This window comes from Arabidopsis lyrata (genome assembly GCF_000004255.2).
Source record: "Arabidopsis lyrata subsp. lyrata unplaced genomic scaffold ARALYscaffold_3, whole genome shotgun sequence".
In the NCBI taxonomy this organism is placed as follows: domain Eukaryota; kingdom Viridiplantae; phylum Streptophyta; class Magnoliopsida; order Brassicales; family Brassicaceae; genus Arabidopsis; species Arabidopsis lyrata.
This window is the reverse complement of record NW_003302553.1, coordinates 21,904,814-21,931,731: the sequence shown is the minus strand read 5'-3', so window position 1 is coordinate 21,931,731 and position 26,918 is coordinate 21,904,814. Positions and strand designations below refer to the sequence as shown.

General features: G+C 36.8%; 6 protein-coding genes across 7 annotated transcripts; all 6 read right to left on the bottom strand.

The window, feature by feature from the left end:
* Positions 1 to 2,152: 2,152 nt before the first annotated feature.
* LOC9320115 (phosphoglycerate mutase-like protein) lies at positions 2,153 to 4,071 on the bottom strand. The gene is made up of 9 exons (XM_021032214.1): positions 3,881 to 4,071; positions 3,670 to 3,777; positions 3,517 to 3,596; positions 3,229 to 3,391; positions 3,071 to 3,145; positions 2,895 to 2,983; positions 2,686 to 2,805; positions 2,537 to 2,581; positions 2,153 to 2,450 (listed from the first exon to the last, which is right to left on the bottom strand). The coding sequence occupies exons 1-9, from the start codon at positions 3,932 to 3,934 to the stop codon at positions 2,372 to 2,374; spliced, it is 813 nt and encodes a 270-aa protein (XP_020887873.1). The 5' UTR covers positions 3,935 to 4,071; the 3' UTR covers positions 2,153 to 2,371.
* Positions 4,072 to 4,987: 916 nt separating this feature from the next.
* On the bottom strand, positions 4,988 to 7,216 carry LOC9320114 (mitochondrial phosphate carrier protein 1, mitochondrial). The gene is made up of 6 exons (XM_002884001.2): positions 6,708 to 7,216; positions 6,173 to 6,522; positions 6,048 to 6,091; positions 5,694 to 5,908; positions 5,467 to 5,591; positions 4,988 to 5,366 (listed from the first exon to the last, which is right to left on the bottom strand). Exons 1-6 carry the CDS (start codon positions 6,846 to 6,848, stop codon positions 5,312 to 5,314), a joined length of 930 nt encoding a protein of 309 aa, XP_002884047.1. The 5' UTR covers positions 6,849 to 7,216; the 3' UTR covers positions 4,988 to 5,311.
* A 207-nt stretch (positions 7,217 to 7,423) lies between these two features.
* On the bottom strand, positions 7,424 to 8,780 carry LOC9320113 (homoserine kinase). The gene has a single exon (XM_002884000.2). The coding sequence runs from the start codon at positions 8,652 to 8,654 to the stop codon at positions 7,542 to 7,544; it is 1,113 nt and encodes a 370-aa protein (XP_002884046.1). The 5' UTR covers positions 8,655 to 8,780; the 3' UTR covers positions 7,424 to 7,541.
* A 77-nt stretch (positions 8,781 to 8,857) lies between these two features.
* On the bottom strand, positions 8,858 to 12,674 carry LOC9320112 (glutamate receptor 3.1). Of its 2 annotated transcripts, XM_021032211.1 has the most exons (6): positions 11,878 to 12,674; positions 10,151 to 11,777; positions 10,032 to 10,063; positions 9,556 to 9,950; positions 8,997 to 9,466; positions 8,858 to 8,961 (listed from the first exon to the last, which is right to left on the bottom strand). In XM_021032211.1, the coding sequence occupies exons 1-5, from the start codon at positions 12,134 to 12,136 to the stop codon at positions 9,014 to 9,016; spliced, it is 2,766 nt and encodes a 921-aa protein (XP_020887870.1). In that variant the 5' UTR covers positions 12,137 to 12,674; the 3' UTR covers positions 8,858 to 8,961; positions 8,997 to 9,013. The 2 variants fall into 2 exon arrangements, with proteins under 2 accessions (XP_020887870.1, XP_002884045.1); XM_002883999.2 differs by having other exon boundaries at positions 8,896 to 9,466.
* A 2,238-nt stretch (positions 12,675 to 14,912) lies between these two features.
* LOC9320111 (uncharacterized protein C1604.06c) lies at positions 14,913 to 18,634 on the bottom strand. The gene is made up of 15 exons (XM_021033620.1): positions 18,111 to 18,634; positions 17,927 to 18,019; positions 17,775 to 17,848; positions 17,632 to 17,690; positions 17,484 to 17,535; positions 17,243 to 17,343; positions 17,097 to 17,158; positions 16,885 to 16,986; positions 16,739 to 16,797; positions 16,478 to 16,652; positions 16,221 to 16,391; positions 15,938 to 16,079; positions 15,533 to 15,590; positions 15,338 to 15,443; positions 14,913 to 15,208 (listed from the first exon to the last, which is right to left on the bottom strand). Exons 1-15 carry the CDS (start codon positions 18,480 to 18,482, stop codon positions 15,086 to 15,088), a joined length of 1,749 nt encoding a protein of 582 aa, XP_020889279.1. The 5' UTR covers positions 18,483 to 18,634; the 3' UTR covers positions 14,913 to 15,085.
* A 6,793-nt stretch (positions 18,635 to 25,427) lies between these two features.
* Positions 25,428 to 26,602, bottom strand: LOC9322173. The gene is made up of 2 exons (XM_021033404.1): positions 26,315 to 26,602; positions 25,428 to 25,853 (listed from the first exon to the last, which is right to left on the bottom strand). The coding sequence occupies exons 1-2, from the start codon at positions 26,552 to 26,554 to the stop codon at positions 25,665 to 25,667; spliced, it is 429 nt and encodes a 142-aa protein (XP_020889063.1). The 5' UTR covers positions 26,555 to 26,602; the 3' UTR covers positions 25,428 to 25,664.
* Between the last annotated feature and the right edge of the window lie 316 nt (positions 26,603 to 26,918).

Here is a 26,918-nt window from a genome sequence, read left to right as displayed (position 1 = left end):
ATAAAATTGTACTAATTTGTTTATGGTTTATTGAGGATAACTTTATTTTTAAGAGAATGATTATCAGCCTAACGTTATACTACTAACGTTATACTAGCTTTTTAAGAGTTGGATGTGTTTTTTTATGCCCAACTTAGCTAAAGCTAACTACAAAATATTATTATTAGATGCATATAGTTAAGAGTTAATTAATGGCTTTGATTAACAGTACGAAAAAGTTGTTAAACAAATTGTAAAGTTATTTATGTTGACTTTTCACATTGCTTCATCAAGATTGTACTACATTCTTTTTCTCTTTTCCTATGTTTTTACTAGCAACATGATTGTAATAAATAAGATTTACTATTGAATAAGCATTCTGGTTTGTGTACGTTGCAGCGATAATTATAATTCAAATTTCAGAAACAAAAATTTAGTAGTGAATCCATTAAGGAATGCAAAATTTGACCAATAACGATAATTAGAAGATTTTTCTTACAAGAACTAAGAGCAACTCCAACAACAATACACCAAAACACCAAAAATAAATTTAGTATTATTAAATTTTTTTTTTTTTTTGAATAACCGCGGGTCTCCCAAAGGTTTCCTAGGCCCAAGGACTAATCCCACGAAGCTGGCAATCCCCCTATGTAAACATGCCAGTGGCCGTGCCTCGAACCCTGGTGGCGGAAGTCACAGCTGTGACCCCTTTCCCACTAGGCCACAAGGCCCGGTTTATTATTATTAAATTATTAAATTTTAGATTTTCACTATTTTTTAATAGTTTGATAAATACTAATAGTTTAATTTTGTAATTTTATGTTGTCAGTATCTAATTGAACTTTAATATGTATTTTCAGTTTTAATTAATTTAGTATTTCCTTAAAAATTATGTATAAATTATTATTCATATTAATTATACTTTAAAGTACATATTATTAAAAATAAAAACATACAAAAATTGAAGGTATATTTGATTTTAAGTTGATAAATAATCATTTCATTAAAATATATAAATCAAAATACAAATAAAATAATATTTTTTTTTTGGTGTTTTATGAACAGTGTTACACCATATTTACACCATATTTGGTGTAACACTGTTCATAAAACACCAAAAAAAAAATTATCCCGTCGTTCATGGCGTCACGTTGGAGAACACTTTGCACCAAATATAGTGGGATGGCGTCTCGTTGGAGAAGCCCTAAGGCGTGAGACATGTCACTTTCACCATACACTCTTCACAAGTGGATTTCACCTATGCTACAAATCTGTCTTCAAATCTCGGTAATATGATGGTCACTAAACCCCGAGTTCGTGATTGGATTAAACATGAAGAATTGAAAGCTGATTTAGTTGAACATGTATGGCAACATTATTACCAGAATCAATCTTAAAATGTAATCGTTATTTTTTTTCGCTTTTTTAATATGTTTTTTTGTCTTCTTTTTTTTTATATCATGTATGTTTAAAATTTTATAATTCCTAATAATAATCATGTTTGTTCAAATAAAAATATTAACAAATATTTTTTAAAAAATTTATTTTATTTTTTAGAAACCCATTTAAGGATTCCACCAATGGACCATAAATTTTCAAAAACTCTACAAAATCTCTAAACTACAAAACTATCAAAATTTATTAATAAAAAATACATAGAAACCTTACTTACTAATCACTGTGGTTGCTCTAAGATCGCAGACAACAAATTTGTCTCGCACGTGGTACAAATTTAGTTTTGTACTTTTTTTTTTCTTTTTGACATCACAATTTTAGTTATTTACGATTTTCTTTTTGGATTAATAACGATTACAAACCTGAACCTGTAGCTTTTGAGCAATCTAATAAGAACAATAAAATCTCAGTCTTCTCTTCTCAAACAAGATGGTCGACAAGACGACAACATAACAAAGATAACCTAACACTTGGCTGTACGCGAAGCAAAAACATCGAAACACTCATTCCATCCGCTACACGATGCTCACAACACTCGGTATCTACATGACTACATACATAATAATATGTTTTAAGTTTCTGGTTCTGATGTTGATAGAGATATATCTACTTATCTAAGATTCACACTTATAATCTAGTTGCATCTACTAGTTCCTCCACTTGTAAGGCTATTATTTTCACAATTGTATAATCACTGCTAAGATGAGAGAATTGGAGCAGAAAGATTAAAGCTACCGCTAAATTTTGTTTGGGTAGTACCAATCATACAGTAAATTCATTGAGTCATCCTACTAGGCTACTACATACCAAATTTCACTAATGTGCATCAATCACTGAAAATTCCAAATTCTAGTCCAATGGAAGCATCATGTAATTTATTCTTTTATAAGGAAAAAACACTCTTAGAAACTTGTGCTCTCTCTTACTCTTCAGCCATTTAGCCACTTGGATTATCAAGTCCTTGAGGAAGCTTTCCAGGATAGTTTGTGGTCTCTGCAGAATCAGTCCCCAGGTTCCTACACACCCAACACCAATATGAGCTAACACACTCACAAATCTTATATATTTATTACGTCAGAACTTACTGCCATTTTTTGCTTACCCTCGATCCACAATGACCATTGAGCGAAGCTCACAGTTGCTGAAACTGAACAAAGTTAAAGATGTTGATTAGTTAAACAGTTTCTGCATTCTTGAAGTTATACAAAAGGTTGATGCTTGTGGACAGCAAGTTTGTGTTTAAGCTCTTACTGTATAGACAGCTCTTTCTTTAGGTCATCGCAACAATCCTTCCCGAAAGAACTCAAGAGACCGTGCAAGAAGCCGCTGTGAGATACAATTGCGATCTCCTTCTCTTTCCTAGTCCATATCCTTCACAAAGCAAATGGCAGTAGAGAGATTCAGCTATACATTTGTTTACATATCTCTATTGGAAAATTAGTAACAAAAATGAAACTCACCATTTGATGAACTCTACACCTCTGGCTGCTACTTCTTCAAGGCTCTCTCTTGGACTCGGCTTCCACAAAACATCCTTGTCGGTTTCAATCTAAAACCATAGATAAAACTAGCATAAGCAACTCTCCAACACTTCCGCAGAGATAGATATTAACCGCAAATAAGATGTTTTATTTACAATGGAGAAATCGATTGCGGGAAAAAGAGCCTTGTACTCAGTGGCGCTTCTTCGCCTGTCACAAGGATGATCCCCCTACGTTCATAAATAAACAATCTTTAACAATTTGATCCTCACTCATCTATATATACCAACACAATCCTTAATTACATATGTACCATAGTTTCCCTGCAAAGCTCAACAGCAAGGAAAGGCGGGCTATTTAAGCTTGAAATCGCAGGACGATCGCTGTTCCCAGCATTAGCCACCATTAACGGTGTTGCATCCCCTCCATTAGTATCTTCTTCACCTCCAAAAGCACCAACAGCTGTTTGAATAGTTCTACATTTTGAAACAAATCATAAGAACTGAGTCTTTATATTTATTTCAGTTTTCTAAATAACCAAAAAGCACAAGAGCAGAGCTTCTAATCTTCTTCTTTTTTTAAGATTGTGAAACGTTTTTACCTAAGCAAAGGTGAAACAATGACAAGTTCAACCTTGTTCAAGAGTTGAATAGCTAGAACATGGTTCCGTAGATTATCAACCTGTGCCATAAAGAGATGATGACAACAAGATCGTTCAATAAGATGGAGAACAGAACAGAGATTAGAGATATACCTGTTGCCAACCAAGAGGGGTAAGATGAGCATCAAAGTAATCCTCAGAAGAGTAAGCACTGTGATCTTTTTCACCAGCTACATTATGAATCCCTTGAGCATGTCTCACCTAAAACAAAACAAAACCCGTCAAGAAACTTGGGAGAGAGACAGAGAGAGAGAGAGAGAGAGAATAAGAACCACACAGATGAACCGGTTTGTACGGAACGCACCAGGTGAATGGTTTTGCAACGATGAAGAGGGTAAAGACCTATGCTTTCGTCCATAGCTACAACAAGATCAGAATCTCATAGACCACAGGAGAAACTAAGAAGAAGCAAAAAGTTTGCGAAATCAGGTGTTTAGGGAAGATGAGAGATCCTAATAAACCGCCGGATATGCCACACTCTAATCGAATATTATTATTTTATTTGTTTTGAAAAAATAAAAAGAGACGTGTGAGATAGAGAAAGGGGCCTTAAAACAGGCCCATAGATCCGTCACTTCATTGGTCCAATAAGAGGTATTTCACGGCCGACTTAACTCACTTTTGTTTTTTTTTTTCACATGGTATCATAATTGTATGTTTTTTTTTGTTTGCTTATACTTGTTGTATGTACATAGTACCAAAACACTAAGGAATTTAGTTGGCAAAAAGACTCGATCATTTATAACATAGTCAAGAAGAGTATAACAAACTCATGACAACAAAACATCCATTGCCAAGAAAGAAAACTGATGAAACTAAGAGCAAAAATGGAATGTTAATCAGCCAATCTAAGAGAGTAGTAGTAAGTCAATCAAATGTAGCAATAAAAAGCTTTACCTGCTTACTAAGGAAGACAAGAAAAAAGTAAAGAATCCTAGAACAGTGGAAAGATAAGTTTGAGGGTTTAACCCTAGTTAAGATGCAATGAACCCATGTTAGAGAAATGAAAGGTGAATGTTTCTACTTTTAAGAAAGTTATGTGAACGTGATAACTGTTACAGTGGAGAGATTCCTTTATGATTCCTTTATGGTACTTGGATGTAGGGATGTCAAATGGGCTTCGTGACCATGGGCAAGACCATTCCAAATTATAATGGTCCGGATTTGGTCATTCCCAAATTCGCCCAAATTCGAAGCGGTCAATATGGGCTAGAAGCCATTTAGTCCACAAACAAATGGGCCGAACCCATCTGGACATATGCCGTCCAATAAGCTTTAAAAATTAGGGTTACTAATTTGGAAAAAAAAAAATTCTTTATTTCTATAAAAATTAGCTGATGCTCCGATCATAATCAGCTAAAAGCCTAAAACCAAGTACTTGGTACTTGGATGAAGCTATAAACAATCTAAAAACAGCAAAATCTCAGTCTTCTCTACTTAAGACAAATTGGTTCAGAACATAACAAAGATAAAAACCAGACACTTCCTTTGACATCAATCAGTTAAAGATCATAGTTTCTGTTTACAGCAATATCACTCATTAGCACTTTACTTACAATCCAATTTTAGGCAGGGGTTGAGCAAATGCATTTGCGCATAAAACAAAAAAGATCAAAATGTTCCTTCCAACCACTACACAACGCCTCGGTATTTACTCGCGAGAGAATCTTACATGACAGTATGTTTTGAGTTCCTGGTTTTATTGTTGATAGAGATTGATCTACTCTGCTAAGCTTCACACTGATAATTTAGTTGCATCCACTGGTTTCTTCACTCCTCCACTTGTAGGGCTATATTTTTCACAATTGTATAATCAAGCTGGTTAGGTGAGAATTTGGAGCAGAAATATTAGAGTTTCTGATATGGAAATTTGGAGTGATGTCTACTTACAATCCGCTTAAGACTTTGATAGCATCGTAGAAGAACCATTGCAAGGTAATGACAGGTCCAACAATCGTGATCCGAACAGGAAGACTTCTGGTGAAAAGACCAACAAACCCAATATTCCTCACAGCCTGAAGCTCAAGCAAATAACCAACATCAATCAAGAATACTTTGCTTTGATGATATGTGAAATGAATTCAAAGATTGAATGTTTATGATGGTTAAGAATCTACCTGCAACACACTCTTGGCTTTGTTGTTGTAGAGAGATGAAAGAACCACATCTGCGGGGTTAGAGACGACTGTACCTACGGCTCCAGCAGTATAGCCAGCAAGACATGTGACACCAAGTTGTTGAGCTTTAGAGCAATCTTGCTTCCTTTTCTGGATAATATTTTGATATATAAACTCAACTGACTGCTCAAACGTTGAGAACATCACCATAGAAACTGAAATCACATAGAAGATATAATCAACAAGATATGGTTTTGGTAACAACCAAGTTTACAAACAGATTAAGATCAAAATGATGCAGAGTGTTCAAATTGATTTAGTGAAAACAGGTATTGCGTGAAGCAGTAATATTACATGGAAGATTGCGACACCAGAGCGGAAAAAGTCCCCTGTGGAAGCTGCATTTGTAGAGATAAAAAGACTCAAAAACAAACGCAAAGTGAGACAGCCAAGCAGAATGGTTCTGAAAAAAGGCTTACCCAGCAAGACCTTCACTTCTATACACTCTTGGAAATCCATCAAGCAACCCTTTTGCAAACATGGGCTGCGTCTGAACTCTAACTTTTATGGCTTCAAAAGGACATAAAGCCATATCGGCGAATATCTGAGCAGAAGCGCTGCTGAGAAAATATATGGAAGTTCTGTTATGATTAGGTAACACATTGCTGTAGAGTGTCTTGAAGTACTCATAGAGTCCGAATCTGCATCCACCTTGAACACCATAACCTAAAAGCTTCCCTGACCAACCTCTCCAAAGATAGGAATGGCCATGCTCTCTTAAGAGAGTAGAGAAACCGGAAGGAATGCTATTGTACTTCACTGGATTCACCTACAAGAGAGAATGATCGATCCTCATTGACTGATCAATCATAATGATTCCAATTTAAGCACAGAGAAGAGCAAAAGATCCTAAATTTAGCAGCTATATCCATCATTATACATCCCTAACTAGAAGAGATTAGAGATTTGAAGCATCAAAGATGACATCAAGAAGCAGAGAAACGAAACACAAACCTGCATATTGACTTTGAGGACATCAAGAGGAGTTATAGCTAAATGGGTTGTTCCAGCACTAAGCATTCCTCCCATGGTGCAAACAGTATAAAACCAAGGAGACGACAATTCATCGTCTAGTTTACTCTTGACTCTTGTCATCTTCTTACCAAAATCGTTTCAAAATCCTTGATAAACCCTAATCGTAATCTCTCAGAACAAAAGTTGTTCTTTGGCTTTTTCTCTGGTAAACCCAAAACCCAGAAACGAAGAAACACGTCACAAGGAAGCTATAGAAGAAAAGGCAAAGAGTGTACGTGGAAGGGTTCTCATTTTCTGATGGAGATCGCTCGTCCACGTCTCACGGACAAAGACAAGGCTCAGAAATAAACACAAAGGCTCTCTTTTACTTTTTCTACAAATAAAGTCCCAAGCTTTCGGGAAGGTTGGCGGAAAAAACGAATCTTTAAGGGAAATTGTAATTTCAATTTAGGTTTCATGCCGGCGGATAGATTCGTTGCCGTTACCGGAATTATGTATGAGTTCTCTTTTTTCTAATTGGGCTTTCATGGGCCTTAGAGTTTGGGCTCTCAACTATAAGGTTTGCTCCACTAATCAGTGACTAAAATTGGTAGCTTGATAAGATTGAAAGAAACTCAATTTTGCTACTGATTTGGAGAGTGATACTGTGATACTCAAGAAACCAAAGGCAGTGTGCTAAAAAGAGACTAAACAAAACTCAGAGAACATTGTCCTTTATTTGTGTAGAAACAAACATCTTTATTATCATCTAGAAATTACAGTACATAGGAAGATTTGTTCCAATCTCAGCATAATCAAAACATCACAAGAAGATCACCTCGAGATGCTGTTGACAAGCCTAGCACCAACCTTATCAAGCTTCTTCACAGATGCAACAGATTTCAAATGACCAACTTTCAAAAACGCTTCCACCATCTTCTCTCCAATCACTTGACCCTTCTCCTCTGAATCAATCACCGCAACCGCTGTTGGTCCAGCTCCGCTAATCGTACATCCAAACGCTCCAGCTTCTAAAGCCGCCTTCTTCACAGCTTCCATACCCGGAATCAAAGGCGCTCTAGTCGGCTCCACAATCTTATCCGACGACAACGCCTTCCCAAGCATTACCGCGTCTCCTTCTAACACCGCAGCGACTAAAGCAGCCGCTTGACTACTGTTCCAAACATGGTGAACCATTGGAATCTCTGTAGGCAATGCAGCTCTCATTTTCTTAGTTGGAGCTTCAAACTCAGGGCTCACTAGAACAAAGAAGAGATCTTTATCCGATGGGAACCTCAGTGGTTTCAAATCAAGCGGTTCGTAGTTTCGAATCAAAACGAATCCACCCATGATCGCTGGTGCGATATTATCAGCATGATAACCGGAAACTTTCGCCTCCGATTCTAAACCGGCTAAAACCAATTGATCATTCCCTAATTTCCGGCCAAAGATCTCATTAACCGCCACAGCAGCTGCGGCGGCGCTAGCTGCACTAGAACCTAAACCGCTACCTAAAGGTAAGCCTTTGTGCAAATCTAAAGACAAACCAACCGATCTAATCCCTAACATCTTCATCGTAGCAATGGCGGCGATTCCGGCGCAGTTCCGGAGAGGATTTGTGCTGAGTTTTGTTGTGGTTCCGGTGATCTCCGAGATTGAAATCTCACCGGCACGAACAGAGGGATCTACACGGAGAGTCACATGGTCACCGAGACCATCGACGGCACATCCTAAGAAATCAAACCCTGGTCCCAAATTAGCAACGGTGGCTGGAGCAAAAGTCTTGACGGAGACAAAAACTGGCTCCGGCTCAACGGCGACGAGGGTTTGTACAGAAGCTCTGCATCGAAAGACGGAGACTTTCGCGAATAACGGAGGCGATGGATTGGATTTGGGTTGGAAATAGGAAATGGGTTTGGAAGGAGATTGGAAACAGAGACTCGCCATTAAAGAACAGTAATGAGATCACAAAAGCAAGTGAACAAAGACGAAGACTTTAAACAGATATATAAAGAGAGAGATGAACAAACGTGACCACCTAACCTAATGTTTTCTCCAGTAAAGCTGATTACTTTTAAAAGTGGAGTGACCTGTGATAATCAACGGTTTAAGCACAAACCGAATTGAACCGAACCGAGAAGCTTGTCCACTTCAGTTTGGCTCTTATGGCTTTAGTTTAGACATTAGATGATTGTAAATGGTGTATATAACAAGTCTGCATCTAAACAAAATCTCATTTTGGTTGCAAATGAGGTGTGTTGAAATGTACAAATGAACAAAATCATAAGGATAGTATCCTGTTTTCTTCATATAGGTCTTCTAGATGCACTCCTCGAGATAATGCTATTCGCATTCATAGAAAGATCGTTGTTTCTTTTGCGCTTGAACCTTCGCTTTGTTTCTTCTTCTTTCTCATCAACAAATGCTAGAAAAGTCTGTAGCTTTGTTAAACGTGAAGATTTTGGTGAAGGTATAGCTTCTTCTTCTTCTACTTCAGGTGTGTGTTTGCAGAAGTCACGGACTATTTTGAAGAAGTGGATAAAGAGAGCAACGAGACAGGCTATCCCAACCACAAGGAACATGCCCCAGAAGCTATGCACGTTGAGCTGTTCTGAGTCACCTGACTGAGACCCGTGCGGGCTGCTGCAGTTAGATTTCGACAGCCATTTGTCATGGATCTTCTGAAGTTCGCCAGTTTCGGATAGCCCAAGAATCGCGGTTGACATGTCAACTGCTAAAGGAGAGTCTCTCGGGAATGCCTTTTTTTTAACAGAGAATGCAAAAATGTGATCAGGATTATGTTTAAACATGCTGGTAAAGAGAGAAAAAATTCGTAAGGATGACTCACAAATCCCCAACCGCATCTGGTGAATTCTTGGCCTCTGATGGCAAACTTACAGTAATTTGAAAGGAAGAGATCAATATAAGGACGTTCATCAACAATTGCAGCAACAGTGCCATTTTGAAGTGCATTAGCATATTCCTCAGGAGAGGCGAGAGGCACAAGTCTGGATCCGGCAATGTTAAGCTCATCGGTCATGTAGTTTTCAGCAAAAGAACCAACCTGGAAGCCAATACGACCACTGCTACTGATGAGTGTATCTACTCCTTTTATAGGTGAATTGAGCTGTTGCACTGTAAGTATCGATGTAAGACTCGCTGTGTAGCTAGATGTAATGATCAGAACCACAAAAAGCCATATTAGAAGCACCATACGACCAAGCGTGCTCACTGTAGTCTCTCCTGAGAGTTTGATTTCATAAAGATGTTAAGAACTTCACACAGAAAATTGCAGTAATTGGCTTGAGCGTTTTTGAGACTTACTGTGGGAGAAAAACATCGTCGAAAAGGTGAACCTGCATCGTAATAAACAATTAAAGCTTGCATTAGCTATAGTAACCTTCATTTTATGCAGACAAATAAGATGACTCTTGTGTACTAACCAGAGAATGGTAATGATTTGTCTTCTTGGCGGACCACGAAACTCATCATTTATACGGTGTTCAAGAATCCATATTGCAGCTCCAACAATAACGAAAAAAGATGCTGTTACTGCCCACATAGGAAGAGTAAACGGGCGTAAAAAGGCCCAAGGATTTTCGTTAAGTCTTGTGACAGGAGCAACAACGACGAGGCCTGACTCAATGTATGGCTGGGTGAAATCCACAATCTTGGTCCGCTTGGTGACAATGGCTATGTCGCCTACAACAGCATCAAAGTCCACCCCAGTAGTGACCTTGTTGACCAGCTCATTGTAGTTTGGATTCGTTAGACCATCTCCGAAAAAGATGAACTCGTGAGGAACCGGATAAGAAAGCAGTTTCACCGCAGCTTCAAATACATCAATGCAATATCCGTGTACTTTGTTGCTACTTCCATTGACTCTTGAGACAAAGTCCTTGAAGCTTGCTCTATCAGGAACACCGATTCTCAACCGCCTTCCATTGTTACGAAAAACCCATCCGCGAGGTGTAATTGAAGTCCCACCAGGCCAAGTTACAGAGTTCAGATGTTGGTTTGAACTAGAATGGTTAGGAGGTTTGCTGTAAAATGATTCAGGCGGTACAATAGAAAGACCAGAATAGTTAGACCAGTAACCTATTTGGTTAATCCTGTCATCAACCAAATTGATAATATCATATGAAGGATGTAGCATTGATCTGTCTGGATGAAATTGAACCGGACCAGTTAGACCGGACATCTTTGTATGCACAATATAATCAAGAAGTTGTGATCCTTGATCAAATCTGCTTAATGCACTTAGATTCAATGCCTCACCTTTCAAGCTGCCTAACTTTGCATCATTGGAGAAGGAAAGATTACCTCCAGCTTCCAGAAGTGTCTTAATGGCTCGAGCAATGATCCAGACAGTATCATAAGCATACAGACCATAGACATTCAACCCAATAGTCTTATTATTACTCAACTTGTTCTTCCACCGTGCTGCAAAGTCTCTCTTCTTTCTCGATTCTGGCGTATGAAGACGCAGTGTTAGAACTCCATTGAGTAATTTGGTATCCAAAGGCAAATTTGAATCTAGCAGAGAAGACAACCAAGTTGTAGCTATCCAAACATAGCCTTTCTCCATCATCCCTAATCTTTCTGCTTCCTTAAAGATCATCTTGCCTGTATTTGGGAAAGTGTTCACAATGATAACCCGAGATTCCATTCCCCGGATCTTAATCAACTCCTCTATAATCTCAACTGGACTAGTAATCACAACATCCAACGGAAGTACAGCCTTGTAAGAAATCCTGCAACGCCTCTCTTCAAGCTCATCGCCTAACGCTGTAACGCCATTTCTGCTGTTATCATCATCGTTATATAATGCCACCACATCTGACCAACCATAGTATGTAATCATCTCTGCAATGGCGCGCATCAGAAACAGATCACTAGGTGCTGTTTGGACAAAGAATGGGAATTGGAGTGGAGACAGGGTAGGATCAAGAGCCGTAAATGACAACATCGGAACAGTAAGCTCATTGGCAAGATGAGACAACACATGAGCCATTATTGATGTCTGTGGACCGATTATAGCCACTGCATTAGTCTCCATGAATTGCAATGCTGCAACAACAAAGGATAAAGTGAAGTAAGTATCCATCCAAAAAGCAATCAAGAAAATGGATACAATGAAACAAGATAGGATTTTTCAGTCTTCTTGAACCTCCCATGATGCTGAGGAATCCACTGCGTTTAGCATCATTCATCAAAATCTGCAATTTCGATCCACCGAGGAAGCTAGGATCGGAATTGACATCTTCCTCAGCAGCTTTAAAGGCGATATTCGCAGTTTCACCGTACATGGTGTTTAAACCAAATATAGCACCAACTTTAATAACAGGAGGCCTAGAACTAGAAGCCCCCTCTGAAAGTAACAACCCACCACCAAGAACAATAACAAAGCTCCATAGAACCCAATTCATTAAGCTTAACACTGAACAACAATAAGAGACCTTTTGAGTTAAAACCCAAAAACAATTTTCACAAGCAGAGATTCAAAGCAAGTAGCTTTCAGTTTCACCAGTGTCACGGGAAATTTTTAGACCCTTTTACCACAAAAGACGGTGGAGATGAATTAGAAGCCGAGGTTATACCAAACCCCAAAACCAAATCATCCTTAAAGAAGTAGATTAATGACTAAAAAGGGAAGGCATGAGGAACAAGCAAGAGAAAAGAAAATGAAAGGACATGGAATATTATAAATCGTGGGTATAGTTGAAGATTGGAGAAACGAAGAAACTTTATGTTTTTAATGGGTTTTGAAATTAGATTACTTCTTACAAAAAGAATCCATGGAGGAGAAGCTGCTTCAGGAGAAAACAGAGGAAAACTTTTGATTAATGGAAGGAAAACGTGGGAAATGACATGGCCAACTACGACAGTGGTCACTGAAACAAAGATCTCCATTAGGAAGAAGACTTGTCAAAACACTGAATCTAACCCTTTTCTTTCCAAACCCCAAAAAGGCAAAAACAAGAGAAGAAATTGCAATGATTGAGAATAAATAGATAAATATTTTTAGAGAATAAATAGATAAATATTTTTGTTAGAGAATATATATATATTTAATACACTAATTTGCATTTTTATATTTTAAATTTATTGTAACATTCTTACAAAAATTTTGGTAAAACTAAATTATCAATAGCCAAATATTTGTCATTATTACTATTGCGAAATCTTAAAAACGTGGTTTCGTAGTCTCGCATAAAATATGATTGCACAAACCATTAAGAAAATGTTTTACATGTAAACCACCGTTCAAACTGTTATTTTATTCACATTTATTAATAAATTTACTATCTATTTTATCATTAAAAGTATTTTATACACCCGGTCATACTTTACTGTTTTAAAATTGTGAAACTAAATTAGTTACTAAATTATATCCACCAATTACCTTTTAAAAACTAAATTATGTCAACAAATTCGATATTGAAACTAAATGAAGTTGGTAGAAAGGTTATTTGTGCAAAATCAAGTTTTCAATAAAGGCTATTTAGCCAATTACCATTAATCAAATTATTTATGGTGATTTACCACAATAATCCCTCTTTTTTTTAAAGAACCTTAAAAAAAAATTAAATCTGAAAACAGTTTTTTTTTTTCTATAGCCTAGCCTTGATGACACTATCTATTTTTATTATTTGCCACCAATTGCTTATTTAAAAAAAACAAAAAAAAATAATTAACAAAAGTTTTGAAAATAAAATATTTAGAATCGGAATTAATATTTTTTTAAAATATTACTCCCTCTGTTTTTGAAAAGTTGTCGTTTTAACTGTATTTGGACAAATTAAGAAAAGATATACAATGACTATATTAACCTCATAAAAATGACAAGTAATTATTTACAAATAATTTGTGTTCAATAAAATGAGGGTAATTTGGGTAGTTATTGGCATAAATTACATTATTACCTTAAAACGACAACTAATTTAAAACAAAAAAAAAGCTCTAAAATGACAACTATTCGAAAACGGAGGGAGTATATAGAAAACCACTTTATTTTTGAAAAGTAAAATAATTTAAATATAAGGTTGTAGATCCAAATATTATTCATTACACTTTGTTTGTGCTGTGCATCATTCCAAATATTACGCTCGCAAATATTTGGTTGTGCTTACCTAGTGTAGTGGTGTTAGTGTTAGTGTTGATAGTACAACCAAAGCACTGATAAAAGAATGCAATGAGTAATATTTGGAATGATGCAAACAAAGTATAATCCAAAGGAATATATGGGATTTGTGTGGAATCTCCACTGAAATTTGGACCACATATAGTCATATATACATATATAATATATACCGTAAAAAAATTGTTTTGTTATTATCAAAGCACTCCCATTAGTGAACCAAATCTCCTATTTTTCCTTGAATAAAAGCAAATGTCATCATTTACCCGTAAATTAGTGTAAAGAAAAAGTGAAAGTGCATAATTTTAGACTTAAGCCACGTGGCAGAAGAATAATGCTGCAGTTTTTAGAGAAGTGACTTGTGATTTATTAGATAAGGATATCTCGGGCAAATAAAATAAAACAAAATTCAAATTAAATAAAGCAAATTGTGAAATAATTATCCAATTTTTTTTTTGAAATTTATTTATTGACAAAAAAAATCTATTCACAAAAATGTATATAATTGTTTGTTATTTAAAATTTTTTTAAAAAAAAATCGGTAATTTGAATAGAATAAAAAAAAATTAGATGTTTTTCATATTTTAGATTTTGGATGATAATACAATACATTTTTTAGCTAAAACTACAATGTATTTACTTAACAATCATATCATCATGTGTGGATAAAATACCTAGTATATTCAGTATTTGTTATCCAAAATTTTTGATAGAAATTTTTTATTAGTAAACTACAACAAATAAAGCATTCGGACCAAAGTCCAAGTTGTCAAGAACAAGTGCTTGCACTCGGGAGAGTCAAACCTAAAGGCTACATCAAATTTACACCCTTTTTAGTTATTACTAAAGGCGACACCATCGAACTACTAACCAATGATTCAATCATATGTTCATCCATTCTGGGTTTAAAATCTAACTTTTAGATGTTAAGATCATAATTTAGAATAATGGCTTTTATACTATTTTTTATTTCTTTATAAGAATCTAGACTATTTTTCTTCTGCCCTGTTTTCATGGTTCACATCTCTATTTCCGTATACGATTTGGACAGGGACTCGTATCCATGGGCCGAAAATTTCTACCCGGCGCAAAAAAGTAATTTCTCAACATCAAGTATGTGAGTTGTGACACATTCAGTATCAAAACCAAAACTATATCTGATCGATCAAAACTACAAAATTTGGTAGCACAAATAACCTGCAGTTTTTTTAGTTCATGAGTTGGTTACTCTTTGAAATCAGCATGTGCCTTCCTCTTGTGGAATGGTGAATGACCACCCCGGAAAATCTGAATCTGCAAACAGAGATGTTGGAACCGTTTTGTAGAACGCTAAAGGAACTTGCTTTACCCTTCTACGAATCTGCCAATATTAAGATCTCCACAGTTAGTTCAGCTAATGGTATCGGTTTTGCAACTATATATGGATGACCAAAGTCAAGTGATTTTTATTAACAAAGAGTTGGTATCATATGAACCAGAGTAACATTACCTCGTCCCCAAATATGGTGGCATATGAACCAGAGCTAAAATCTTCAATTTTCATTTCAGTGGTTTTTGATCTGATGGTTAGATTAGTTTCTAGAGATGAGATAAACCTAGAAAAGTGAAGAGATATCAAGGAGATGACCAAATGTAAAAAAGAATTTAAAAATTTCGGATATAATCGTTTGGTGAGCAAATATACCTTGAAACTGGTGGACAGTAATGATGGCGCAAAGTGTCGATCTCCCAAAGAGAACTTTCTGTAACAAGTAGGTTTGGGGGTTTCCAGTAAAACGAATATCATCAGTTTTCTTTCAAAATGACTTAACAAGATAACAACTTACAGAAAGCAAAACAACACATTGTTCTTGAACTTTCAAAACGGTAAAAATATACTTTATGACTTTATCTATGAATCTAGAGAACCCGGGCATGCTTATCAAATTAATATATCTAATTATGCTACAAAGCCGCTGCTATGAAAGTACAAATCAGGAAATCTGAAAGCATACACATCATCGTTTTTTGTTGGATGAATCATGCTTCTACATAGGGGCGTGGAAAGAAAAAAAAAAAAAGACTTGGAATAGAATGATAAACCACTTACTTAAGGCTCCAGATTTCTTGGGATCACTCTCCTGGTTGTTGAAATAGTCAATACCAAGTTTTCGCTTTTTGATGGTCTTTGGCTGGCTCTCATTGTGTTCATCAGCCTCTGTGTTGCCTTCATTGGTGTTTTCAACGGTTTCCTGAACAAGGGTGACCTCTTTGTAAGTCCATGTTTTATATACATTCTTTTGTTAAGTTGTGATTGATATTATACAGAATTCATTTTCCCATCTGGTAATATGTTCTTTGCATTTTCAAGCACTAACAATGGTAGGTCGTACCTGCACAAGATGGTTGATTGTAGGATGTCTTCGTAAAAGGTTGTAGATCAAAGCCGTAATGACCAACGATCCAGCGGGAGGAATGGAAAGTGACAATCTGCTTAGTTTCTTTGTGAATGAAGCTGCCAGATATGCTGGAAGCATTGACGACTTCAGGCAAGCATCGAGAAGCTGCAGAAAGCGTTTCAGATATAGAGGGGAGAATAACAGATTATAAAGTAATCAGTAATTCATCGGTTACTCAAATATGGCAATACCTGAAGAAATTTTGCTCGGTGCTTTGCCACAAAGACAGAAGGAACCAGTAATGCATACAATTTTTCATAAAAGTTCGGATACTCCAAACCATGTTGGGTCATGAGGATGAAGAGACTGCTAAGAGCCATCACACTGACAACACCCCCAATGTCATATGATTTTGTTAAGAAGTCGCTGCAAAGTATGTTGAAACATATGTAAGTTTATTGAAGGACAATGACATGTACAGAAATGATAGAAGCTTTGGGAAATTTGCCCACCATAACATTGTAGGATTAGATAGATGGGGAATGACTGTCAGGTGAATACTGGCAAGAACCTGGTTATCAGAAGATAACATATTGGTAAGTCTTGATCCAATCCATATTCCAGACGAATGGTTAGTTGGGAAAGTAAATTGGCTTACCTCCTTGTAAACATCAATGGGAAGAGGCAGTCTGAGAAATGAAATCCATGCTTTAGTGAACTTCAACTTCATCCTCTTGCTAATTGTAGTCGGAGAAAGAAGCTGAAGTTTTAACAGAATAAATTAAGAGGCAAAAGTAAGCAATTACATGCCAGGAAGAAAACCTATTCACGGATTCAGTATATTTAGCAAACTTGCAACTGGAAACTTACAGTGCTGTCTCCTTCCTCAGTTTTTTTCTTTTTATCTGTTGGTTTCTCACTACTACTTTCATCTGGAAATACCAAAAACTCTAATTAGCAAATCTCCGTTCCACAAAATTGGAAAACATGATAGTCAAAAGCTCGGAAACAATCACCTGACCCACTCCACATCTCGTGGTGAGACTTTTCAGCTAGTTTCTCAGGAGGTGGAATTTGAGATAAAACTTGATAGATCTTGCGAACAGAGAGTTCAAGGCTACAATTCCGAATTTTTATAGATCATCAACAACACAATAATTAAAAAAAAACAGCTTAAGATTACATTCAAACAGTCTGGAAGAAAGAACAACAAATATAAGATATGCAAAGAAAGATCAAGCATTTACTGGTACTAACCTTTCTTTTGAATCATTCTCAGCCTCACTATTTTCGATCGCAGTTCTATCAGCTAAAAGTAACACACAAAAATAAAACCTTACATTATGCATCATGACGATAAAAAAAACAAGAGAATGTCAAGAAAGAAAAGCACGAATAAACGCACCAGACACTGATGCTTCCAATGTTTTCACAAACTTTTCCATGCTGATGTAGGTAAAATAGCTGGCACAAATCAAAATCTAGAGTCAAATCTCAAATGACCAAATATGGAGAATTACATATAAGCTCAAAGGGATATCAACATACCGGACATCAATGTACTTGAAGTACTTTGAGGTAAGTATATCCAAGAATATCTCAATATCAACTTCAGAGTGAATCTACAGAGAATAATAGCAAAAACATTAAGCACTTGCAAAAACAATTAAGTAAAGAAGAAGTCTGAGACTAAAACTTACAATAGCATGAAGTAATCTGTGGTAGATTGAAGAATGAAACCTTCCAACATTCAAAAGCTTTACAAATTCCATTAATGTTCCCATCACAATTCCCTAAATCAACCAAAACCATTAGATAACAAAAAAAACAACAAAGCTATGTAACTTCAAGAGAGCAAAGAGAAGATAGATAGAACAAACTTACCCTTAGAGAATTTTCTGATTGTTGAGAGACGAGAACATCTAGTAAAAGCTTGACGAATTCGTCGAATTTTGATCTGAGCCAAGCTTTGAACACAACTTCAGGGTCATCGTCTTCAGAACGAGGACGTTTGGTTGAAGAAGGAGATGAAGAAGTCGAAGGAAGCTGAGAGAGAAGAGGAGTGAAAAAGGATTGGAGTGAGAGGAGGGATTCGACGACGAACTCCGGCGGAGATTCTGGTGAGACGAAGGTGAGAAGGAGAGGAAGGTTATTGATGTGAGATCGAGAAGTGAGTAAGTCATGGCCTAATGATTTGAGCTCTTTCAATGTGTATTTTTCTTTCTTCTTCTGCTTCTTTGAGAGGATTGACGCCATTGTTGAGGTTTTTCTCTGGTTCGTGGCGGAGACGGTGGAAGAAGAAGAAGGGTTTAGCCGAGAGGTACAACAAAACCTAACGATGTGATTTGCATACAAGACGACGTCGTATTTAGCACTCAAGAAACACTAAATTATGTTTATGCCCCAAACTATGTAACATATCAGGATTTGGCCCAAAACGTTTTTATTTTCCAACTAAGCATAGAGCTCATAAACCGAACCAAACCAAACCGAACTCTTAGGCTAATTCTGTTTATTGTGTAAAATCAATCAGAACAGATTGAATTGGTTCCATTTGGAACCACAAAACCGATTAACTAAATATACCTTAATGAATTGAAAATTTGAAATATATCAAATTTAGTATATTATTAAGGAATATCCAACCATTGACCGAACCAATTAAACATTTTCATAAATTGTCTTCAAGATGGAGCCCATTACACATCATTTAGCGATCTAAATCGATTCGGAAACATTTATCGTTGTTTCCAAAAATTACTACTCCATATTTAGCGATTTAAATCAACTCAGAAACAATTATAATTGATAATTGATAAACTATTTCGATTTATTTTGTGAAGTTGATCAGTAAAAATAAAATAAAATAAGTGTTATAAATCATATGGATGGACTCCATAACCGGCCCATGGCCCATTAGAGTTTTACCTTATTCTCTGTATCCTGCTATTATCCTTGTATATATATCCCTTATACTATTAATGAAAGACACAGTTCACAACACGTTATCAGCACGATAGCCTCTCATCCTAAAAGTTAAAAATCCTGAAACCCTAAATCTCTCTCACAAAAACCAAAACCCTATACATCTGAGAAAATCGGGATCTCCACTGAAATCTCTAACTAGTTATGTCTCCGTCCACGTGGCGTCTCCGATCTTCTATCTCAACAATATCGAGATAAGTATTCATAATTTTATTCTCGGCAGTCACAGTTTTTATCATAACGTGGGGTGAATAATTCATATATGCTCACGCTTTAATATACCACTTCCGATGATGTTATTATGTTAACTATTGTTTATTTAATTACATATGATTATTCCTTTTCAATAAACGTTTGGTTCTAGATCTTTATTTTCTCTATACGACTATACATGTTAATAATTCTATGATTTGTTTCACCCCATGATCGATTCATGCTCAACTGTTTTATGGAATCATGCTTTAAATAATTGATCTGTTGATTTAATTATTACGAAGACGAGATCTTGTTTGTTAGAAAATATAATCGTTCATGTCTTTAGTTATTCCATATGTTGATTTCAATTATGGCTTCCCGTGGAAGACATATGTTTGTTATTTGGCTAAGTTGATGATTAATGTAATAGCCATGTTTCCATGAGCAAAATTCTGAGTTTCTCAGGAATCAGGATTATATATATTGAGATTTTGTAGGAGGTCCCAACCAGCTAAGAGACATAACTGTTTCCAATCTCCATATCAGATCTCGGGTCTCTGTTTCAGTTCTCCAATTAAGATAAGTGCTATTTATTTATTATGTTATATATACATGATCCAATTAAAGTTTGATAAGATAAAATTTGCATGAAAATTGGCACATGTGATTTGATTTATGATTGGAGAATTAATTGAGAAGTTAGTGAATGGAAAGATGTTTAGGCATGGCATGATAGATTGAATGTTTTAATATAAACCCTAGGTTAAACCGAAAGTAAACCGAAAGTAAACTGAAACCCTAAATCCTAGGTTAAACCGGTTTAATAAACCCTAAGTCAAGGTTTAAGATCAAGCTTCCCATAAATGGAAAGTTTCCAGAAATAGAAAGTTTCCAGAAATAGAAAGTTCTATATGAAGAAAGTTTACAGAAATAGAAAGTTTCGTAAAATAGCAAGTTTCCCAAAATAAAAGGTTCCCTAAAATAGCAAGTTTCCCAAAATGGAAAGTTACCAAAATAGGAAACCCCTCCATAAGGAAATATTCCAAAACACTAAAGTACATAATTGTTTAGGATTTCTTTCTAGATGAGAAATAGAAATTTTCCATAAAAGGAAAGTTCCATATAAGGAAAGTTTCCATAAATAGAAAGTTCCATACATAAAACCGAAATCCTAGCAAAAACCCTAGTACTATAAATCGCGGATGCTAAAACCCTAAAACTTAACCGCGAAATCCTAATATCCTAACCTAGTATGATCCGATTGTTTGGTTGTTGCATACTAGATCAATCTTCTAGGGTTGATTTCATCCATATATAACATGATTGTTTAGAAAACACTTGCTGAAGACAAGCATGGCTCGGTCTTAAATACTGCATGACTTGGTCTAACCGATTACATGAGTTCTCATTTAACTCTATATATTATAGATATCAGAAATCAACTATTATGAATACACGGCACTCAATGCCTCTGGTGATAATTTAAAATGGGCTTTGGACACTGAGATTGTCCTAAAGGAAAAAGGGCTTGGTGAATCTATTATGGAAGGAAACAATGTCACCAGAAGAGAAAGATATAAGGCGATTACTGACATACGCCATCACCTCAATGAGAGTCTCAAAATCAGTACCTCACTATTAACAATCCTCTGGACCTCAGGACAGAGTTGAAAAAAAAAAAAATCAATATAACCACCAAAGAACGGTGCTATTACCCAAAAGCCCGATTCGATCGGGAGAATCTCAGATTCCAGGAATTTAAATCCATGAATGAGTATAACTCAGCACTATTTAAAATAGTGTCAATACTGAGATTCTGTGGTGAGGAAGTTACTGAGAATGACTTGCTAGAGAAAGCATTCTCGACCTTTCACACAAACAATATATTGCCTCAGCAACAATATCGTGAAAAAAGTATTTACCACATATGCAAGTCTAAACTCTTGTTTTTGGGGAGGACTCCTCTGTAGAGAGTGCTAAGGAGTGAGGCTTTGGAGAAACCGTGATGAGAACATTGATTCTGATATGCTACTTGCTGAGCAAAACAATGAGTTATAAATAGTGAAATGAGACCTCCTGGTCCTACCCCATTATCAGAAGCCCGTTGGGCTGAAGAGCCTAAAGAGCCTAAAGAGACTAAAGAGTCTAACCACGTCCAAAGAGATAAGTATCATGGCCACAGTCATGGTAAATGGAATGAACGTGGTAGAAGTGGAAATTATAATTTATATGATCAAGGTAACCATTCATATGGTTAAGGCCACCGACCCGACTTTGGTCGTAATCGAGGTAGGCCACGGTATACCCAAACCACAACACTCAAATAAACTTGTTTGCCACTGATGAGGAATGGGGAAACCATTGGACTAAGACGTACAGGACACCTAAGCATCTCGTTGATCTCTATCAAGAGAGTTTGAAAAGAATCAAGAAGCTCATTTAGTTCATCACGATGGTGAAGAAGATTTCGACCATGAGATAGATGATTATGAGAATTCAATAAACGAAGACATGGTTCATTAGCCAAATTGCGGGTATAGCTAAATTTAGTGAAGGCTAACGGTAGGCCCATGGTAGGCCCATATTCCCAAGGGCACGCAGCCTCAGATGCTTCATATTCACCCAGCTCAAAGGGGCTTGTTGAGTTTCAAAGAAATGTGTTTGTATGGTTTCCACATTGAAACTAAGGGTGAAGGGAACAAAGGATTTCCATATATTACTAAGAGCACCCAAGACCATGAGAAGGTCTTAGAGACTATACCCGCGTCATAGACCTTTACTATGCCAAGGTCAATATGATAGAGGCTAATACAGTAAACAAAGGGGTTTACTGAGAAATTCACTAATGGCATGACCGGCTTGGCCAGCCTGGTTCTAACATGATGCGTAAAGCTGATATTAAAATCAAAAGGGCACACTCCTTAAGGACCTCACGTGTGCAGCATGTACAAAAGGGAAACCCATACTAAGGTCATCACCAGTCAAAGCAACTAGAAACTTGGTGTTTCCTAGATTGCTGGCCCAGACCATAAGTCTGTGAGCCCACATACTTAAGACTATATGTCTAGATAATGCTGGTAAATTATGTCTCAAGCGTTTTATGGCTACAGTATGTCCATGAGGGGGAGAGTAGTATACCCCGTGGCACATGTCCATACTTGAACTCACAATAGCTGCTTGGGGACACGCAATATTACATGCAACAAGAGCATATACGCATCAGGCCATTCTAGTGAGCATAGATATTCACCATCCCAACTACTCACAGGTCAGGAGCCAGATATGTCCCATCTAAAGACATTTGGGTGTGTCACCTATTTACCCATAGCACCACCACAGAGAGCAAATAATGGGACCTCAAAAGGGGATGGGAATATACGTTAAAAATGATTCTCCCACCATCATTAAGTATCTCGAGCCAAAGGCCAGATACAAGGATTGTCATCTCAATGAATCGTTTTCCCAACACTAGGTGGAGAGACTAACAAGCTGGTCAAAGAACTTACATGGAATCAAACATCCTTCACATGGCAAGATCCTCGGACTCCATCAGAGATCCAAAAGACTATATATCTGCAAAAGCTAGCTAAAACAGTTGCCAAGATTCCTATAATGACCCAAAGAGAGTAACAAAATCGTACATACCAGCTTGTAATGCACCAGTACATATTGATGTTTACAAGGAACATAATCAAGTTGCTACAGAGGCTACAACACGTAAGAAACGTGGTAGACCCAAAAGGTTCCAAAGACAAGAACCCTCGGAAATCAAAGAAAGGTGCAAGGGAAACCGAGAAGGTTCAAGAAACCATAGACATGGCCGGCTAATAGACATAACCCTAAGGTACCAATCAATGAGGTTTGGGACGCCAAACCTCAAGGTCCTGAAGGTGTAAAGAGATCTCTATAAACTATATCATGTCTAGAATACAATGGAACCGAAAAGATGTCGACATCAATGATAAAATATTTGCGCACAAGGTAGCAACTACAATGAATGAGGATCAGGAGCCCACGTCTATACTAGAGTGCACTCAAAGACCTGATTGATTAAAATGGTACAAGACCATAAAACGTGGAGCTAAGAATCATTAAGAAGAAGAATGTGTTTGGTCCAATACAAAGGACACCATTCAATGTAAAGCCAGTGGGACAAATGAGTTTTTGTGATTGTGTGAAATAAACATAGTGAAAGCGTAATATATCAGACACGGCTTGTCGCACAAGGATTCACACAAAGACCAGAAATAGAGGAGATATACTCCCCTGTGGTGGATGCTAAGACATTTAAATATGTGCTAAGTCTGCTATATAAAAGAGAAAGATTTGCGGCTAATGGATGTAATGCTTGCATATTTATATAAGTCCACTGGATAATATATGAAATTACCAGAGGGTATTGAGCTCAAAGATAAGAAAGATTCTCGAGAACAGCACTGCATAAGGCTGGATAAATCCTTATATGGACTGAAACAAAGCGGACGTATGTGGTATAACCGGTTAAGCGAATATCTCATCAGAGAAGTTTATAAATGATCCCATCAGTCCATGTATTTTTATCAAGAAGTTTGCAAACAAAGGATTTGTAATCATAGCAGTGTATATGAATGATTTAAACCTCTGGGTAATCGATCAAACAGTTGAAAGACCTAGGCAATAATTAAATTTTGTTTGGGATTACAACCTGAGTACGTGAATAATGGAATCCTTGTGCATCAAATGGCATACACTGAAAGAGTACTCAAGGAGATTTAATAAGGACCAGGCCCGCCCATTGACCAGGCCCAATGGTGGTGAGAAGCCTCAGATTGGATAGTGATCCATTCAGTCCGGAAATGCCATACCTCAGTGCCATAGAAGTTCTAATGAATTTGGCTAGACACACTAGACCAAACATTTGTTTTGCCGTGAGTCTCCTGTCTAAATTTAGTTCATGATCAACCCAAAGGCACTGGAAAGGTTTAAAGGAAGGTTTGATTAAGTTTTAAAGTCTATTCTTCCTGCGTTGTTTACTTGGGTTTATTCTATACTGATCTAACCAAAGAAGGTCTAGTTTGCTTTGGTTTAGTTTGATTTACTAATGCAGGATATTCATAAGATCAGATTATGGTATGGTCAATGAATAGGAACTATGTGTGGCTTGATCCTTTCCAAGGGTACGTAGGCAGCCTTCCTTAAGGCGCATCTACTACTACATCAAAGACCATCATATTTGAAGACAACACATCCTGTATTGCTCAACTCAAGGATGGCTACACTAAGAGGGATCGAACGAAGCATATTTTGCCCAAGTTCTTCTTCACTCATGAATTACAGAAGGACGGTCAGGTCAAAGTTCAACAGATCCAGTCAAGTGAGAATTCAGCCGACCTATTCACCAAATCATTGCCGACTTCAACGTTCCGTAAGCTCATTCATCAGATCGGGATGCGCGGACTTAAGGATCTACAGTGATACTCAAATCAGGGGGAGTAATGCGTGTTGTACTCTTTTTCCTTCACCATGGTTTTGTCCCACTGGGTTTTCCTAGTAAGGTTTTAATGAGGCAACATTCTCCAGCGCATTATAGAGATCCCGGTTTAGTATCGGACACGGTTATGTCTTCCAAGGGGGAGTGTTATAAACCATATGGATGGACTGCATAACCGGCCCATGGCCCATTAGGATTTTACCTTATTCTCTGTATCCTCCTATTATCCTTGTATATATATCCTTTATACTATTAATGAAAGACACAGTTCACAAGATAATTGGTTTGGTTCAGTTCCTAACTACACCAAACAAAATTACCAAAAATAGGCTAAAATAAATCAAAATTAGCGAAGTACCGTAAATCAAAATGAACTAACAAATACAACCAAATTTAACCGAAATTAAATATAGTAATTTACAACAAATTTCTAAGAGAGTCATTTCAAAATTTGCAAATTAGTATACGCCCCAGATCATGTAAAATATCATATTTGGCCCTGATATTTTGGTTCTCTCAATTATAACCACTAAAGTATGATTGGGATGCTATTTTTCAACAAAAACAAGAGGTTCGAATTTCCAAAGGAGAATGTCTTAAAAGATAGCTTCTGAAACTGTGGCATTACACAGATATAATACACGAACAGGAGTATGAGATTAAATCTAGCAACTAAATGTGAGAAAAGATTGATTCTTCTTCTCCTCCAAAACACTACAAAAGTTGAAACAAAAAGCCTCTTTGATCTCTCCATGTTTCCCCATCTTTATTTTCTCCAACCAAAAAATCTATTGCTGCTTCTCGGGTTGTTCCTCTTCTTCTTGGTCTGGGTTCTCTTCTTCCTCTTCTTTCTTCTCTTCCTCTTCTTCATCTTCTTCCGGAGGATCATAAGGCATCGGCGGTGGCAATGGTGTCTTCATAGGGCTAAACTTTGGGAAAATGTCAGGCCTCCTCCCAGGTTTAGGTCTTTCCCACTCCTAACAGTCGATCACATTAAAATTAACATCGAGAGAATCGTAAAGAACATACCAAAGGAAAGCTAATGCCTTGATGCCAACCAAATGAGACATGCTCTTTACATCGAACCTAAGTAGATTTTCGGGTATTCATTCATAATCAAATCTACAGAGAAACAATGAACACTAATCCCTCCTAATGAGCAACCAAATCAATTTAGAGTAATGAATAGAAAGCATTTCTCTACACTAGTATCAATTGATTTAACTGTTACCACAAGTAGATTCATAAACAAGCCATGAACGGACCAGAAACATCGAAAACGCAGAACAAATCACAAACTCTTTCACAACAGTTTGGCCAATAGCTACTTTAAACCAAAGCCACTTTGTTCTCAATCAAACTTATTACCACGGCGAATTGAAATGTGAAAGATCCGAAATCAGACCCGACCTGACCCGACCCGACCCGGGGAACTTACAATTGGGAAATCGAGAGGATTACGACGAGTGAGCTTTTCTTCCTCAGGAGCCATAGACACAACGTGAAGCGGATTCCGATTGCGACGCGAAGAACGGTGAATGGAAGAGAAACCATAGACACGCGACGAAGAGCAAACAAGCGAGCGCGAGTCGGAGGATATCTTCCTCTTCGTAGATAGAAACCCTAGAACATCGAGCGATGGAGAAGGAAGGAACTTCGCAGAGCAAAGCGACGCCATGGTTCCCCGGGACGGAGCTAACTAAATCGATTATCCACCAACCAAGAATTATCGAGTCAGGTTTCTAAAAACGTTTTATGCTGCGTCTGCGTTATTTGATAATGGGCTTTTAAGGCTTTTATTTGATGGCCCATCAATACTACGATTTGTGTGAAGTGTGAACTATACTTTCGTAATTATGCATTTTTTATTTTAAAGATAAAAATATGGATATCAAAATCTATAAATAAATTACTATATATATAATATATATGACGCTAAGTACAGTAAAACTTCTATAAATTAATGATTTTGGGACGGAGAAGTTCTATTAATTTATAGAAGTATTAATTTATTAATAAATTTTAATTTATAGAGAGATTTT

Bases quoted from the DNA above. Each gene is read 5' to 3' on its own strand.
- LOC9320115 (XM_021032214.1), bottom strand. From the start codon at position 3,934: ATGGACGAAAGCATAGGTCTTTACCCTCTTCATCGTTGCAAAACCATT. The intron at 3,392-3,516 runs GTAAAAACGTTT...TTCAAAATGTAG, and splicing joins ATTGTTTCACCTTTGCTTAG to AACTATTCAAACAGCTGTTG. The intron at 2,806-2,894 runs GTGAGTTTCATT...TGCTTTGTGAAG, and splicing joins GGTGTAGAGTTCATCAAATG to GATATGGACTAGGAAAGAGA.
- LOC9320114 (XM_002884001.2), bottom strand. From the start codon at position 6,848: ATGACAAGAGTCAAGAGTAAACTAGACGATGAATTGTCGTCTCCTTGG. The intron at 5,592-5,693 runs GTAGATTCTTAA...CTTGAGCTTCAG, and splicing joins AAGCCAAGAGTGTGTTGCAG to GCTGTGAGGAATATTGGGTT. The intron at 5,367-5,466 runs GTAAGTAGACAT...TGAAAAATATAG, and splicing joins ATCAAAGTCTTAAGCGGATT to CCCTACAAGTGGAGGAGTGA.
- LOC9320113 (XM_002884000.2), bottom strand. From the start codon at position 8,654: ATGGCGAGTCTCTGTTTCCAATCTCCTTCCAAACCCATTTCCTATTTC.
- LOC9320112 (XM_021032211.1), bottom strand. From the start codon at position 12,136: ATGAATTGGGTTCTATGGAGCTTTGTTATTGTTCTTGGTGGTGGGTTG. The intron at 11,778-11,877 runs GTTCAAGAAGAC...TTGTTGTTGCAG, and splicing joins ATTCCTCAGCATCATGGGAG to CATTGCAATTCATGGAGACT. The intron at 10,064-10,150 runs GTTAGTACACAA...ATTACGATGCAG, and splicing joins CAAATCATTACCATTCTCTG to GTTCACCTTTTCGACGATGT.
- LOC9320111 (XM_021033620.1), bottom strand. From the start codon at position 18,482: ATGGCGTCAATCCTCTCAAAGAAGCAGAAGAAGAAAGAAAAATACACA. The intron at 16,987-17,096 runs GTAAGTTTCCAG...TTAAAACTTCAG, and splicing joins CTGAGGAAGGAGACAGCACT to CTTCTTTCTCCGACTACAAT. The intron at 16,798-16,884 runs GTAAGCCAATTT...TCTGATAACCAG, and splicing joins CCATTGATGTTTACAAGGAG to GTTCTTGCCAGTATTCACCT.
- LOC9322173 (XM_021033404.1), bottom strand. From the start codon at position 26,554: ATGGCGTCGCTTTGCTCTGCGAAGTTCCTTCCTTCTCCATCGCTCGAT. The intron at 25,854-26,314 runs GTAAGTTCCCCG...ATCGACTGTTAG, and splicing joins ATCCTCTCGATTTCCCAATT to GAGTGGGAAAGACCTAAACC.